Here is an 18,402-nt window from a genome sequence, read left to right as displayed (position 1 = left end):
GATGAGTAGGAAAATGTGCTTTACAAATATATGCATGTGTAGACACTTGTTTCTTGTTTACTGTAATAACATTGCCTGTGTTGTGCTTATCATGGATCTCTGATGTACTTGGTTGCTTTGTATCGATGATGACCTAAGAGAAAAGGATGTCAGTCACTAATCTCACAATGACTGTGTGGGCAGTAAGCCCTTTATGACATCTCGATGAGGACCATCAGTGCACTTTACATAAATGCAGATATGATTACTCAGGGCCCAATTCTCCCCACCTGTATTCCGACAAAGTAGCACCTTATTCTGCAAATAGTTTGAAAGGCTATACAAGGAAGGAGCCATCTTTCCATCCCTTTCCCTTGCCTGGTATGCATAAGGGTCAGCCTGCAAGTGGGGAGCTCAAGATCATCAGAATAATAGAATCATAGACTTTGTGGTCAGAAGGGACCATTATGATCGCCTAGTGTGACTTCCTGCACAATGCAGGCCACAGAATCTCACTCACCCACTCCTGTTACAACCCCCTAACCTATGTCTGAACTACTGAAGTCCTCAAATCATGGTTTAAAGACTTCAAGGTGCAGAGAATCCTCCAGCAAGTGACCCGTGCCCCACACTGCAGAGAAAGGTGAAAACCCCCAGGGCCTCTGCCAATGTGCCCTGGAGGAAAATTCCTTCCTGACCCCAAATATGGTGATCAGCTAAACCCTGAGCATGTGGGCAAGACTCACCAGCCAGACAACCAGAAAAGAATTCACTGTAGTAACTCAGATCCCACCCCATCTAACATCCCATTATAGGCCATTGGGCATATTTACTGCTCATAGTCAAAGATCAATTAATTCCCAAAATTAGGCTATCCCATCATACCATCCCCTCCATAAACTTATCAAGCTTAGATCTGCTACTTGGATGCTCTGCACTGAGAGCAACTTTCCCGAAGGAGAGTGGTAGTGGCTGAGATTAGGCAGAGCAACGGTTTCATCCTTTCTGAGAGTGAATCCTCATGCTGAGAAAAAGCTGCATGGCTCAAAGCGGTATAGCAGATTGTGCTCCCTCCTATAAACCAGGGCAATGAGGGAGCTCCAGGATGCTCATTCTGCCTCCAAATTACAAGTGTTCCCCTCGGGGTGGTGCAGATCTGCAGTGCCACTTCCTGTGTGTTTGGTCAGTTGAACTATATTTTTCAAACAAATTATACAGCAGACACATTTAAAATTATTCACTGAACTTTAGAAATACTATTTAGTAGACCTCCCTACTTGTAGAGCACTTTGTAATAGAGATATCAAGGTTGATATTAAGAAACCTTTCTACAAGCCTGTAGGACCCTCAATAAATCACAATTAACTCAAGTGATTAACACAAAACAAATTAACTAGATTTTAAAAAGTCACAATTAATCATGGTTTTAATTGCACTGTTAAACAATAATATAATACCAAGTTAAATTTGTTATAAATATTTCTGGATGTTTTTCTACATTTTCAAATATTGTTTCAAATAATGTTCTATTTGGAATGTTCCCCTTTAAAGCTTGCAGTAGTTGTACCTAATATGATATCTGAGTCACTGCTGAACTGTCTTTCCCTACTGGGAAACATGGCAAGGGAAGGAAGGAGCGAGAAGTAGAGTGGAAAGCAGTGCTTCCAAGACTTCACACTACCCTTCTTGGCCTAATGACAGTACAGCCCTGAAGGAGACTCTCCTAATGATCTCACTCCATTATTGAAGAGGTGAATACAAACCTAATACTAGGTCAGACAGTCATAATTTTATTTATTCACTTCAGATGCAGAACAGATATTCACCTATCATCCACAGTGACCGTGAAGAAGGCAGGTTTCCAAGACAGCCACAGAGGGACTGGCCCTGTTATACAGCTAATGACAGAACTCAGAGAGCCCCCATTTTGGGCACCACAAATGGCAACCACACGCCTGAATCATGGAGGGTCAGAGATTCAAATCTAGACTAGGTAGTGATGAAGAGTTGTTAGCATCTGATACTACTAGCCAATCTTGAATTAGTTCAACATAAGCTTTCCTATTAAAAATAACAAAATACCATATTCTTCGTTAACTGACAAACACATTGACAGTCTCATCAGGGAGACCAAGAAATGAACGGGCATTAAGTCAGTGGAAGTCTTTCCAAGGACTTCAGCAATTGATTGATCAGGCTTTAACACTGACTTCTCCTCTAAAGATGGTCCCTGGATGAGAAATGAGGCACTTTGGTGGTTCTATGATTGGAATGTCCTATTGTGTCTGAACAGCTTCTCTGTGCCAAACCACCAGGTTGTGAGGAGGATTTCCCCCTGCCCCATCAACCCTTTTTTGATATCCTGCATAGAGCCTATTTAGTCTTGATTTGTGTGGAGCAGGAATATTTGTCCCTAAGGATTTAAAGTGATTTAATCTCATGTGCTGCAGTAAGGATTTACAAAGGAAGGTTTATTTATTAAGGTGGGGTTTAAAGCATTTTAGCCACAAGTAATGCCTAAAATCCTTACAGAGCTTAATCATGAATTTTAGCCTTTTCTTCAAAAAGAAGGGAAATGCAAATTAAAAAAAAACCCTTTGTTAATGTACTGTTCATTGTAAACTTTTTGAGGCAGGAACCATATGTCTGTGTTTGTCCAGCACAAAGCACAATGGGGCCTTCATGCTGAGTGTAGTCACTTTTGGCACTACCCAATGGAAGCCTTATTATGTTTTTTTTCCTCCAGAACTGCAAAACATTGACTACTGACAACCTTCCTCCTTCCTACAACCACATCCCCTCCAAAAAATAGTGATTTCTGTTCCATCCCCCACAAAAAAGTAACCCCCCCCCAGAAAAAACACCCTGATTCTGGTCCACAATGCCCAGTCAATGGGAATGAAAATCACAGTTCAGGTGTTCATAGAGAAATGAATATGGTAGCCATGTATTCACCTGTTCATGTCTGGATTTTTAAACAGAATATTGTTTTGTTCTGTTTTTCATAAACCCAGCGGAGAAGCGTTATCTTTCGTCCGAAACATTCTCTTCTTCCCTCCTTTTCTGTCACTCTTAAAACATCACCATCCTCTCCATCACTCAGACCCACAACTTAGGGTTTTATTTTTGATTCCTCCCTCTCCATAGTCCCAGAGATCCAGGTCATTTCCAAACCTGCCACTTCTTCCTTCTGAACATCTCCAAGATACATCCTTTTGTCTCCATCCCCACAGGCAGATCTCTCATTTGAAGCATTGTTATAATCCTCCTTGATTGCTGTAATGTCCTGCTCTCTCGCCTCACAAACACACACATTTCCTCACTTCAGTCCATACAAAATGCTGTTGCTAACCTCATGTTCCTTGCCCACAGGTCTGATCATGTAATTCCCCCCCCCTCCCGAATCCATTCATTGGCTTCCTGTTCAATAGAGTATCAAAATGTAGGCTTCTTGTCACCAAATACAAAGCTCTGCATAATGCTTCCCTTCTCAAATAACCTCCATTCCTTCTTCCTTGCAGCCTTCTATGCACGTCACAGTCTCCCCAGGTTCATCCGCAAGTAGGGTGACCAGATGTCCCTACTTATATATATAGGGACAGTCCCGATATTTGGAGCTTTTTTTATATGGGCTCCTCTTACTCCTCACCTGCATCCCAATTTTTCACACTTGCTATCTGGTCACCCTATCAGCAAAGCCCTTACTTTGTATACATTTAAGTCTCTCTTAAAAACTCACTACTGCTGTCTGCAAGTTGACTTGTATATACACTATCTGTTGTATTTCCTGTTCCCCTGACCTCTGCCTACTTGTTAGTCTTTAGATTGTGAGCTCCTTAAAGCAGGGACTATCCTTCTTAACTCTTTGGAAAGCACATTCTATAAATAAATAATAAATAATAATAATTAATAATAGCAGTGGCCATTGGAAAGATCCACTGGTAAACTGTGCTGTTGACCTTGACAGTCAACGTGGTGTGACATGCACCTAAGCCCCCCTTTTCCCCACAACCCTAGTGTTGTCTTACAATAGTGCTGCCACCCTGCCCTTCAGGATACCTCTCCCCACTCAAACTAGCCTTTCCCTGCACATAGAATCAGATTCAACTGGGCATTGCTGCAAGTTCTGAGCCTACAAGTGGTACACTTCCAACACCATCACCATCATATGCAGGTGGCTACTGACTACCAGCTGGTGGCCATACTACTTCTCACCATTTTTGTAGAACAGGGGAACACCAGGTTGTGTCAGAGTTGGAGAGGGACAAAAGAGAACAAGGTGGAGAGATAGAACTATGAGTACATTTAATAGAGAGATGTAATAAGTGTGTCAAAGGGAGAGTGAGAGCTAAGGAGGGAAAGGAAAAGGAAGGTGAGAAGAGAATGAACAATTGCATCCCACCAGCACCAACATCTCCTCCAGACCCAGATACCTTTTTTCCCCTCCCTTTTGTTGCACTGCTTCTGCAAGTTACCATGTACAGGAAGGGATTTGGACCTTTATCATTTCTTTCTTTTTGGAAGATAGCACCTTTTTTTCTAAAGAGCTGCTGAAAATGAATTACCCCTCTTTTTTCATGATGGGAACCCACAGAAGTACAAAAAATGGAAATAACTTATGTTTACTTTGACTTACACACTTACTTTGACACATCTCTTGTCAGATGTGTGTAGCACAGTGAATCAGGGCCCTAAAATACAACAGTAAGTGTTTATTATAAAATGTTGTTTACTTCTTAATGAGGTGTTCTTATATATATAACCCTCCATTAATTATGCTCTCTCTCTCTCATTGTTTGCAAGATTTTATAAGGAACATTTTGCTAAAGAATCAGTCAACTGGAAATGCAATTTAGTAGTTAATCCTCAATCTGCCAGGGTGCACAGACATCCGTTTATTTCTGAAGATATCCTGATGCAGATTAACAAAAGCCTTATATGACCAGAACATGCTATTTATATTACAAAAATATAACATTGAATCATTATTGAGGAAAAAATTCATGTTCTGAGTTTCTACTTATTCCTAAGAAACACTGCACTATTTCAGATGGGTTATTTAGAGTAAGCATGAGATACCCTTTAAAATGTGTTTCTCTACATAGGTTTATAGTACCATAGATATTTCTTCTGTAAAGCATGGAAAGTTCATAAAGGTTAAGATGATAAATGGCTCAGTGAATTGCCAGCCTTTCAACTCAAGGATTTGTGCTGAAGTCCAAGATGAGGTCCAATAAAAAAAAATCACAACTTCATACAAGGTTAGCAATTTCATACGAACAGGCCTAAGGTAAACATAAAAAATGTATCTTCCCCCTCTAATATTCATTTCAAATGTTCCCAATTCTCTTTGTCTTTCTTAAGGGGTTTCTTCTCCCTTCCATGTGTATGAATAAAGTCCTTAGTTTCATATTTTCCACATATAAAACAGATTATAATGCCTTATTTAAAAGTGATATTTACTTTTCTTAGGTAAAGGCCAGATTTTCACAGTTAGGCATGTACTTTCATTTGGACATGCCTAACTTATATCCCAATAGCCACTGTATATATGCCTTCAAAACACCTAAGTGGCTATGTACATATGGAAATATCAAATTTGCGCATACAAACATTGGCTATTTACTCATGTCATAAATATAAAGGGAAGGGTAAACCCCTTTGAAATCCCTCCTGGCCAGGGGAAAGCTCCTCTCACCTGTAAAGGGTTAAGAAGCTAAAGGTAACCTCGCTGGCACCTGACCAAAATGACCAATGAGGAGACAAGATACTTTCAAAAGCTGGGAGGAGGGAGAGAAACAAAGGGTTTGTGTGTCTGTCTGTAGTCGTCTTGGCCGGGGACAGAACAGGAATGGAGTCTTAGAACTTTTAGTAAGTAATCTAGCTAGGTATGTGTTAGATTATGATTTCTTTAAATGGCTGAGAAAAGAATTGTGCTGAATAGAATAACTATTTCTGTCTGTGTATCTTTTTTGTAACTTAAGGTTTTGCCTAGAGGGGTTCTCTATGTTTTTTAATCTAATTACCCTGTAAGATATATACCATTCTGATTTTACAGGGGGGATGTCTTTATTTCTATTTACTTCTATTTTTTATTAAAAGTCTTCTTGTAAAACACTGAATGCTTTTTCATTGTTCTCAGATCCAAGGGTTTGGGTTTGTGGTCACCTATGCAAATTGGTGAGGCTTTTTATCCAACATTTCCCAGGAAAGGGGGGGTGCAAGTGTTGGGAGGATTGTTCATTGTTCTTAAGATCCAAGGGTCTGGGTCTGTGGTCACCTATGCAAATTGGTGAGGCTTTTTACCAAACCTTGTCCAGGAAGTGGGGTGCAAGGTTTTGGGAAGTATTTTGGGGGGAAGGACGCGTCCAAACAGCTCTTCCCCAGTAACCAGTATTAGTTTGGTGGTGGTAGCGGCCAGTCCAAGGATAACGGGGGTAATATTTGTTACCTTGGGGAAGTTTTGACCTAAGCTGGTAAAGATAAGCTTAGGAGGTTTTTCATGCAGGTCCCCACATCTGTACCCTAGAGTTCAGAGTGGGGGAGGAACCTTGACAACTCATATATATAATTTACTTATTTTGATATAAAAAGGTTCCTATTTCAAGTTCTATTCACCTTTGCCATCTCTTTGAAAATACACATCACAGAACAGAAATAATTCCAACAGAAACCCCTATAAAACCTCAGGTAAGTGTGATAATCACCTATGTTTTTGTAAGGTTGGTTAATTTCTATTATGCTTCTCCTATCACTGCCTTATTTGATTTGATCTTGAGAAATTGACAAGTCTGTTTATTTATTTGGTACATTTTTAAAAGATAGTCAAGGGTGCCCAGATACTCTCTTCTTATGCTTTCTAAAAAAACAAACAAAGAAATAAATGATCACTGATACATGATGATCCATCTTCTATTTTTACCACACTCCCAAGTTATAGGCTCTAGCGACAAATGGTTTACAACCTACCAACACCACCTCTGTTTTCTTTGTTTACTTTCTCCACCAGTTAGAACATGCTTGTGTCCTTGAGCAGAAATCTTTAAAAATGGCCCCAAATGATGTTTTTTTTCCTGTATTATTTATATTTCTATATTTTCAGAATTGGTCAAAAGCATGGTAGGCTTTATATAGCTAGCTAATCACTCTCCCCTCAAAGGAAAAGATTTTTCTTACTGATTTATTATCTTACTGCTTACTATAGTGTTCTGAAAAGTCAACAATATTATTTTCTCATTTTCAAAGAAGACAGAGCTTCCAGCTTCTGGCTAACTGTATTTTGATTTGAACAATAAATCTGAGGCAAGTTATTTTTGGACATCATTGGTGAAATCCTGGGCCTACTGACAAGGCTCCTATTCACTTCAGTGGAGTCAGAAGTTCACCTAAATGAGTAATTAAGTTTAGAGGGTTTTAAAATTGGTGTAACTTACACCATCTGACACCACCAATGTACGTGTTACCCCCAATTTAGACATACCCCCCCCCGGACTTACTTAAACTCCATTATATTTAGTTTGTTACTTGTGTCATGATACAGCAAAAAATGGAATCTCATGCTGAACATTAAGCATGTAATTAATCCCATTGACTTCAAAATCTGTTTCATTAACTTTAAAATTGTGTGTGTGATTCTAAATGTGTCTAAGGACTGATCCACTTATAGCATGGAAGCATACACTTAACTTTATGTCTCATTGACTTATAGTTAAGAATATAATAAACAACAATAATAAACAACAATTAATAATATTTATCTCTTATATAGTCATATTCAAAGAATTTTATAAAGGAGGTCAGTATCATTATCCCCATTTTACATATGAGGAACTTGAAGTACTGAGAGGGGAAAGTGGCCCAATTGCACCCAGCAGGTCAGTGGCAGAACTAGGAATATAATCCAGATTTCCTGAGTTCCAGTGCTTTGCTGGAACAGGTTCTTAGTTACATTTAGATTCACATGCACAACTTGTAATTTATTGCTCCAGTTCACACCTTATATCACATCTGAATTTGTCGCAGTGAATCTGACATGCTGTAACTCATGTGCCAAGGGGCCAGAACAAAGAAGCACAGTAAGAAAAACAAGTTACAGCGTGTTGTTGGAAGTATCTTATCTTACAACTTCTTGTGCATTCTTCTGGGTTTTCAGCATATAAATTACAAGAACTTAGACTCTTATATCCCCCCTCCCCTCAGCAAGTGGATGTAATTAGATCTAAGGAAATATAAATAAGTATAAGGGAGCAATTTTATACTACTTTACAAATCACTTCTGAATTTGAGCCCATGAGCACAAATCCTGTTCCCTGGAAAATCACTGGGAGGTTTCCTATTAATTTCTTTGGGGATAAGACTGGACCTGTTTGAATATCTTTCTTTATTAACATCACATATTGTTCACAGTCCATATTTCACAGGTTTCAGAGTAGCAGCCGTGTTAGTCTGTATTCGCAAAAAGGAGGACTTGTGGCACCTTAGAGACTAACAAATTTGAGCATAAGCTTTCGTGAGCTACAGCTCACTTCAGATACATATTTGCAACTTTCACTCAAAGAATGCAAGTTCTGCACTTTTGTGGAGAAATTCTCTCATCTCCAGAGACAAAACAAGACATATGCATTGCTTAAGTCCCATTTAAGACCTACTTTGTTAGCAAAAGTGGAATTTAAGTAGATGATAGGCACTAGGCTGGCTTTCTGTCCAGACTGAATGTGCCAAATCATTTCCCTGACCTAGAAACTGAGAACTTTCTATGAGTGAAAGAAAGAAAGGAAGATTTAAGTATAAGTTAAACAAAAAGCTTGAGGAAAATGCTTTGTCCAATGTAATGTATTATGATTACATATTTTCATCCATCTATAGTGTATCTTAATGTTATTTCCATGTTCCCATTTATGAAAACATCTCTAGCTAAAAGAAATTATACTATATTGTCCAAATTCTCCTCTGTTATACCTGTGATATCCCACTGACTTCAATGGATATAGCACCAGTGTGAGGAGAGAACTGGGTCCATGGTATCCATTGCAGATTTTCAGTCACCCAGTGGATAAGGATGGCCAGTTCTCGTTAGAAATTAATGGGAACTGAGCAATCAGTTCCCACTATCTGTGTTCAAAGGAACTGGTAATGTAATAAATGTCCATAAAATATGCTGCACTGTCTAGTCTACCTGACATGAAAATTGAATGATCTTAAATAATGCCCAGGTGAACAATTTTATATATTTATTTTCAAATCGCAACTCCACACTCCTTCATCGTCCATCCTGCTAGGAATGGCTACTCAGGCACTCGCTACTGCCACTCTCACTTTTGACCATGGACTGTTGGTCTGTCTGGAGCAGCTGTTGTGTAAGAATTCTGGGGGCATCTCCAGAGACCTATGATCACTCTCTATGTTGTGAGACAATGGTTCTTACTACAGGGAGAGAGCAGAGAAATTCAGATTGCAGTAGACTCTAGTTAATGTGTTAAATAATGTTTACTAAAGGAATAATTAGACAGTTAAATACAAACTCTTATTGCTTTAATACAGAGCACAATACACTGTCTATCGCCATAATACCTGTGCACATAGGTAGAGATATGACATGGTAGCAATATGGAACAAAAGCAAAGAAATAAAGCCCAAGGAGTGCATATACAGTACTCTAGTTGATGTGCTACATGTCCTCCTCTGTGACCAATCTGCAGAAGATATGAGTTTGTTACAGCCCTATCTTTAGCTTAAGCTGTATCAGCTCTGGAGGCCACCAGCCCTTGTTTGCTGGACACGGAGGCGTAAGAGGGGGCTTGTCTAACATTTAATTGCTGTGGGACTCACACACTTGGGATGATCTTTCTATGCCCAGAAGTATGTGAATTCCTACCTTTATCCACTCCATTGAGAACCCTCTTCTATCCACTGAATGCAAGTCTGAGAATTGTGTGGAAGAATATCTCTGTATGTCTTAACTGCTGGGATGGAGTATAAGCAGAAAAGGGACCAAAGTAACACAGATCCCTCTACACCAGAATCAACAGCTAAAAATGAATCCAGAAACAAGCTGGAAGGTTGTGGAGCCTGTGGCTCACAGATGTAATATGAACCATATAAGAAACATCACCTAATAAGAACAATAAAAAGGGTAGATTTGTTTATACTCTACTATACTGGAAATTCTGTTTGTTGCTGTGTAAAAATCAAAGATCACACTTTTCTTTTTTTATTAACACTTCTTCCCTCTCAGAGTTTGAGAGATTAAGGCTCTCTGAAAGACTTTCCGGCATCACTTTACATTTCCACCAATGTAATTTGGAGTACACTAAAACAATTTAGCTTGAAAGTTATGGACAAGTAATGTAGTTGCTAAAGTGGAAGTTACTAAAAGGGCTTATCTGGTTTCTCAAATCCCTTATACACTTGCCAACAGGAGAATCATAGAATCATAGAATCATAGAATATCAGGGTTGGAAGGGACCCCAGTAGGTCATCTAGTCCAACCCCCTGCTCAAAGCAGGACCAATTCCCAGTTAAATCATCCCAGCCAGGGCTTTGTCAAGCCTGACCTTAAAAACCTCTAAGGAAGGAGATTCTACCACCTCCCTAGGTAACGCATTCCAGTGTTTCACCACCCTCTTCGTGAAAAAGTTTTTCCTAATATCCAATCTAAACCTCCCCCACTGCAACTTGAGACTACAGTCTTTCCATGGGCCATCTATAATCTTTTAAGATATGAAGTTACTGATAATGGGATCCTGGTGGGACTTTCACCTCCCTATTAATGTTTCAAATCCAGCTCATGTCAGGCTGTTTGGTGGTCTAAGTTTGATAAATAGAGGCTGTTCCTATTCGTCTGGTAACCCCATCACAAACTATCACCATAATTGATGCAAACTACAACCCTTGCCAGAAGCCTCAGCAGAAGGACCAAGAAAGAATGGGCATGAAGAGCTAAACAACACTTGAATTCAGGCATGCTGTGTCACTGTCCCCGAACTCTAGAATACTTGTTGGATGGGGAAGCTCACACTTACTCTCCCTGTGCTGTACCAACTCTGGACAGTCAGAACCCTAAGTTCACAATAATCTAAACAATTATAATACTAAAAAGCTACATTTTTAACAAAAAAAAAATCAGTTCAATTTTCCTGTAGCCATTTACAACATGAAATTTCTTACACTGCAGTTTTCTATGTTAGTAAGATTCATCCTGTGCCTTGTCATGGGGCCATAACTGGATATCCTGCTCCTGCTGAGTAGCACCTTACTCCATGAATGGTCCCATTGACTTCAGTAGGACCTTTAATTAATAAAGTGCTCATTGGTATTGGTGAGAGTATCAGAATCTAATACATAATCAGAACAGCTCTGTGAATACTGCAAAACCAAAGTTCAGCAATATTTACTCAGTTTCTGAATGACTGTTCAGTTCCACAATAGTCACACCCATTTTTACTTGCTATATACTCACATTTCATGTGTTTTGGTTTATATTAATGTTTGAGAAACATGTTCATATGAATATCCATATTCACATGTGAACAAGAGTATTTCTGTACCAACGCATGATGAATATTTGTTGTTCATTATTTGCTACTAAGCATTTGTTATTTTCCTGCTTTAACCATCCAGATACAGAGCAGAAATATTACCATGTAATGAGGCGAGCAATCTGACACCACAAATAAAAAAAAGTGACTAGTCAAAGTCCAGCATTTCACAAACGACCAATACTCTGAGATTTGTTCACATGAACAATTTCTACAACAACTAAGAATAGTGAAAATTCAAAAGCTGCTCATGAACAATATGCAAACAGAATAGAGTCTAAATTAGTGAGCAAACTTATTCACAGACAATAGCTGCAGTAATTCGATATACATTGGCTTGTAGTTGCATGTGCAAGGAGTTTAATTAAATGTTTGTGCTCATCACTATGGTGTCGCTCTGGAACAAATATGTAATTATTGTAGGAACATCAAATATGTCATCATTTGTTAATCCATTTAACTTTTTAGAGCTACAGTCAGTTAATTTTGGTGACCATAGCATTTCTATTTGGCATCAAGTATAGGCATTTTTAAAAATTTACAAAAACAAATATTTTAATGCACAAATTTGATATGAAATATGAACACTGAGCCTGATTCTTGTCTCACTTTCCAGTAGTGAAAGTAACTCTACTTAAGTCAATGGCATTCCACTCCTGTGAAACAGGTGTACATGAGAGGACAAGCTGAATATGAAATACAGATATGAATGTTATGAAACTGTATACAAGCATATCTTAACACATTAGTGTGTAGGGTAATAAGAATGTGCTTTGTAGAAGTGCAGAAAAAAAATCTAAACTAATAGATGTTGTGAAACTGTAGTGGTAAAGTAGTCCAGTGTTGTAACATAACAATTGTTTTGAGACAATGAATGAACTCCTGGTCCCACTGAAGTCAATGGGAGTGGAATTTCATCCAATAACTTTAACTTACTTTATTATTCTAAAAGTCTCTCTTAAAACTTTCAAATGCCCACAAAGTGCAACAAGTGAAATTTCAATTCACACAAGCTGTTTTATGCAGCTATTTGCATTCATAGTAAGAAATACCCTCCTGAGAATTTTTTAAGCTATATTTTCTGTGTACTTAATTATTTTGGGCCAGATCCTGCAAATACTTACTTATTTAACTTTACATTTCCACTGAAGTCATGTGCTTTACATTCAGGACTTATTTAAATTCTTAGCTGAACTGAGATATAATCTCCAAGTGGTTCAGAACAACAGCTACATAAAGCAATGACAGACAAAAAAAAGTCCCATGAGTTATTAATGTCACTAGAGTGTCATACAAATACTTAGACACATCTTATTATGAATAACTGGTACTCAGGACTATGTCTCCACGTACTTTCAAGACTAATGTTTTAATATGAACATTGTCTCCACAATAGAAGTAAAGAACTTTCTTAAATTTTATTTAGAATTAAAGTTACTCTTTTATGCTGACAGAGTTTAATGAAGTGATTAGTACCTTTATTTTTCAAATACTAATGTAATAAAATATCAAAGTTAAGATGACTCTGTTATTTACTCTCTAGAATATGAGATCAGGGAGGGGAAGGGACTATTGAATATCAACTGGTTATTAGCAAAACACAGCACTTTTTGATGGGTCTTCAGATGTAATTTTAAATCATGAATTCACATCTCAAAGAGTTTTATTTATTCTTTTAAAAGTTCATTAGGAAATTCATCTCCGAGAATATGGATTCAGAAAATCCACCAGCAAGAGCAAAGGAATGGGGAAAAGGGAGTTAAAACAAATTTTCTGGTTTTATTTTACTTGACGAAAGATAACATAGTCTGGAACCCTGTGTGTATGTAAACTGTGCACATTTTCCAGTAAAGAAGAAGAAAGACACACATGGAAGGATATAAACAGAGACATGGTCACCTCAAAAAGAAGGCTTCAACATTTATTCAGGGTGTTTCTTAATTTTAAATGCTGTAAAGGTTCATTTTCATTGCTTTATTCATGGTAATAGTAAAACATTCCTTAAGAAATCAAAGAGACATTACACATCCTTACAAATAAACAAAATGCTTTTCCTCGTGGGCTTATGGTGCTTCACATCACTATTACACCTTTGCTCTATTTCTAGTTATTTTACTTTCCATCTGGGATTGTGTGAAGCTCAGTCTTACAAAAAGATTTTTTGTTTGTTTGTTTTCCTACACAGAGAAAACCAATGGCTTTTCTGCCTAGAAAGAAAAACCCAACCATTGGAACTGCTCAGTCTGATTTCTATTTAAAATCATGATAGCCTGCTTTCAATACGGCAGTACATGGGGGGTGGGGGTTAAAAAGAGAAAGTACATGTGAAATGGGAGCCCATCTGTTTTTCAATATTATTAAAATATAAAGGGGAAGGGATGCTACCTGCATTAATACACGAAAGAAAGGAGCCCTTATGTGACTGTGGGAATATTCTATCAGGCCCATGAATGGCAATATACTTTGTAATGCCATGATACTTTGTCACCTAACCTGTTAAATGAGCAGTCCACAGTTTTCACAAGAATGCCTGGTTCAGCATAATGCTTTGCAATGCAGCAATACTGAACCCCCCGCCCCTTATATCCTCTCTATACACACACTCCCTCTTTTTCCCTCTATTACTAAGATATTTGTTTTCTATTTCCATTTATGTATGCAACAGACACACACAGCAAGCATAGGTCTTCTGTACTGTACACGTCAGTATCTATGTGTGAGGAATACACCGGTTATCATGCCAGTGTAAACATTTGCCTAACATGAGTGACTATATGGATAACATACACCCTGATACTACATCCCACTGCTGACTGCCTCGGCTTCAAATACCATCAATAACAGAAATACAGATCTGTCCTGGCTTCCTCAAGCCAGCAAGATTTGCATATGAAAGTGGATCTCTGTCCTTGGTCCTGATTCCTTGCACTGGTTTTGTTACCTTGGTACTGAAGAAATGTAAATACAGGGTCTTGGAGACATACAAGCCCAAGCACAGCCATGATGTGACTGCTTAGGAGGAAGCAAGGATGAATACAGTGACAATCTGCCCACAAAACACAGCTATATTATAACTCCATGCACTGTAGCAAACCTTAAACCAAAGAGAAAAGGCTTCCTGAACGTGGCATCAAATTCCACAGAAAAATCAGGCATGTACCACCCTTCACTTAGCCTCCCCATTCCTCTCGATGCAAGAATTGTAAAGCCAATAAAACACAGCAAGATCCTAGCAGCAAAGGAGATCGATGGAGTCAATGCTACTCTCTAAACCTTCAGCATTCACACAATAGCCCTGTGCATTTGAAAACAGTATCTTCGTCCCCCCCACACACACACACACAAACACACACACAACCCTCAGCAAACAAGCAGAAAAGCACATCTTACCACTGGATGAGGGAGAGAAGCATAAGTGCCCACACCATCATTTTGAGCGAAAATGCAGGATTCGAGCTTCCCCGGCTTGTTGGATTTGGAGGACACATCTCTCTTTTTCTCCCCCCCCTTTCCTCTTGGTTGCAGATGGATCCGTCCCTTTCCTTCTTTATTTTTATTTTGTTGGTGGTTTCCACCCCACCCCCCCTACGAGGTCCCGTCAGTGGGATGATACATTGCACCCAGCTGCAGGAATTAATATTCAGAGGGGGCAGAAATTAGACCTGCCCAAGCCTTTTGCAACTACAATATAAAAAAGTCAGTTTAGACAGCTTCCAAATCTAGAGAAATAATATAACTGGGAGGAAAGGGATGGGAGAGAGGGAGAACATACACAACACAAGCAGGCAAGGTAAGGAGAAGCACACTCACACACAAGCACATACTCACACAGACACCGGTACACAGACAACACAATCCATCAGCACAGGAGAAAGGGAAAGGAGGGGGGGCAAAAGGGGGGGGGGGGAGAATAAAGCAATGGAGCTTCTGCCTGAATGCAGATTAACTCTGAGGTCAAAGTGGAAATGATGCACACTGCTGCAGCACAGATTAACACATGCGTGGTGTCAGCCGAGGTGCTTTTTAACCTTTGATTACACATATGCAGGCAGCCCGGGTTTTCATTCTGGAGGCAAGAAAGATCTGGCAAGTACAGAAAGGAAGGTTGAAAGAAAAAGCTTCCCCTATGATGCAGAGCATCCTCATTGCTTTTAACAGCCTAGAAATCATTACTGGAAAGGGTAAAAAATAGAAAGGATGGATGGTGGGGGGAGTGAAAGAAGGGAGGGATGGTTGTTGCTAAGTAACTCAGGAAATGGGGAAGGCAGCATGGGTAGAGTTGCTATGAATGAGGTGGTTTAGTGTGTGATAGGATTAGGGAGAATTCGCAAGGATCTGATCTCCCCTCCCCCTAATAAAATCAGACTAGACAGATGCAGGAAATGCCCTAAAAAAAGGCTAAATGGATAGGGTGAAGAACAATGAGTGTGTGTAAAAGCTGGACCTTGCTAGATCCTGCCAATTTGTGTCCCCAACCTCCCAAATTCCACTGGCCAAAGAGACAATAAGTCTAGATACTTTTTTGCCACACACACAAATTGAGACCACAACATATCCCAGTGCAAGAATGCCATAAAAATCCCAATCTAGCACCTAGATTCTGCCAGATCCTACCAAGTTTTGGTTCCAGATTCCACTGCCTAAATAGAGAACAAGTTTTGATGCCCTTATTGGATACACAACAAGAACAAAAATCAGGATAATTCAATTTCTTAAATAGAGAACAAGTTGAGATGTTCCTCATGAAGCAAAAACTTCTGGATCTTACCAACAGCTAAGATACTTAGATCTGGCATCTGGATCCTTCTGGAAAATGCCAATTTCTAGCCCCCCCCCAAATCCCACTACTAAATAGAGAATAAATCTAGCTAATCGAAGTGTACCTAAAATTACAGATATTGACACATTTTGGTGCAACAAAGCCTCAAAAACCCAGATCTAACCCCTGGAAGCCAATTTTGCTTCTAACTCCCCCAAATATGACTACATAAATAAAGAACACGTTTAGCCACTCTGAGTGCATAAAAATATCCTGACTCCGATGTAGCCTCAGGCTATGGTGCCTCAAAAACTTATATTTAACACCTAGATCCTATGTTTATCATTGATTTACAAATTATGGTTATGATTCCTAAAACCACTGTAACTTGATGACTTCAATGAAAATACTCTTGATTTATACTAAAATAAGTGAGATCACGTTTAGGCCCTACACGTATAAGAATCATTTCACCCACCAGTGTCCTGCAGCCAGGTCTGAGATAAATGCTGCAAATTATGCTACCAAATCTGTCAGTATCTCAATACGTATATATTATACATATTTATATTTGAAACCCAGTTCACAGTGCCCTTGTTCCTCTCTGGTAGAATAAAGGATTGTAAACTGGCCAGATCTGGCCCATGGGGAATATCCCCAGCATTAAAGCGTTCCCAGACTGCTGTTGAACTGCTGCAATTGACCTCTGGTATACTAGACCCTGGGCCAGAGCACAGCTGCATTCCATCTACTCAGCTGTCAGTACAGCCTTTTGGGAGTTCTACCTCTGAGAGTAATTTAGAGCAGCCCCTAGGCTGAGAGTCAAACTGGCCTCTGGTTGTCCTAGGAAACCAGGGGATATAAAGGTGTTGTTCAGCCATCATTGTCCTACCCATTGGCTGCTATGCTGAATAGAGCTCAGCCACACCTATGAATGCGGCCCATCACATTTATAAGGCACCCTTCATCTTTTTTTCCCCAGTGTCAATTAACAGACTGTTCAATGGACAACAGTGAGGCCAGCAGAGAATTCCCCTATTGGAGGAGAAAACCCCAGCTGGTGTAAATAAACTGCTGCAACTCTGCCTCACCTTTCCAGAGGAGAGGGCATGTTTGGCAATTGAGGATGGCTGCTACACTAATCCTCCACTGGCTTACAGTCCATTAAGGATCCTACGTAAGTGGCACAATTTAGAGCAGCCTGGCAGCAGCTGTCTTGTCAGAGACAGAACTGGCCCTTAGAATCAGGGAAGTATAACTGTGTCCCTGACACCTCCCCCACCTTCTATCCTGCCCAAGCAAACCTCTAGTGCATGAATGAAACTTACCCTTCAATGGCTATTACCCCAATGGCTAGTACATTAGTTTTACATTTCATCCATATTGTGGCACAATATTACAGTACTTTTGATGGCTCTAATAGCATAACATGCATTCAAATGTATCACGTCTATTTTTTAAAATAAATTTGTAACTTTGGGGTGGCTATATACTTTGAGTGATTTTAGGGACAATTTTTTACCCCAACTCCACCCGGTTTTGTGCCTGGGCATCCATGAGGGCACAACTAATTAGCAGGAAATTCCAACCTCTTCCCCATTCCTGGAGTCCCCAGGTGAGGTCACTCAGACATGAAAGTACTTGACCACAACCATTAATCAATATTTGGGTATCAAAGCAGTAGGAAATGTGGGGGCACATAATTATGAATGAAAAACTGTTCCTGAAATTAAGGAGACGCTAGCTATTGAGTACCTGGCCTTTCACATGTTTTAGTGCTCTAGTTTCTGGTTATATAGACAACTTTTTCTGCAAATAGGTTGTTTATTTGTTCCCAGTAACAAGTAATGTAGCATCTGCTGCTAGCTAAATCTAGGAGGCTATTTGCCATTTATATACATATTGCCAAAGGAAATGTGGCCTTCTAGTTTTGCTGGCAGATGTGCTGGAATTAGACTGTGAAGTTTTAATAAGATCTTATTAAATTAACATGAAGGACCAAATTCACAGCCAGGCTGTGATTTAGTCTAATTGTGTGTGTGTGTGTGTTTTTCCCCAAGCTCCAGTATGTCTGAGAAATTAACGCCGCCCTCCCACCCCATATGAACATGGCATTGAATTTTCAAT

General features: G+C 39.3%; 1 protein-coding gene across 2 annotated transcripts in view; it reads right to left on the bottom strand.

The window, feature by feature from the left end:
• GABRG2 (gamma-aminobutyric acid type A receptor subunit gamma2) overlaps positions 1-15,417 on the bottom strand; it is a 107,349-nt gene extending 91,932 nt beyond the window's left edge. The window contains exon 1 of one of the 2 annotated variants that reach the window (XM_073355912.1): positions 14,907-15,417. In XM_073355912.1, coding sequence (XP_073212013.1) covers positions 14,907-15,004 — 98 coding nt within the window. In that variant the 5' untranslated portion in view covers positions 15,005-15,417. The remainder of the gene's footprint in view (positions 1-14,906) is intronic. The other variant, XM_073355913.1, reaches the window with a different exon arrangement.
• Between the last annotated feature and the right edge of the window lie 2,985 nt (positions 15,418-18,402).

Source organism: Lepidochelys kempii, chromosome 8, assembly GCF_965140265.1.
Source record: "Lepidochelys kempii isolate rLepKem1 chromosome 8, rLepKem1.hap2, whole genome shotgun sequence".
Lineage (NCBI taxonomy): Eukaryota > Metazoa > Chordata > Testudines > Cheloniidae > Lepidochelys > Lepidochelys kempii.
The sequence above is the reverse complement of the archived record's forward strand: the minus strand, read 5'-3'. Positions and strand labels throughout refer to the sequence as shown.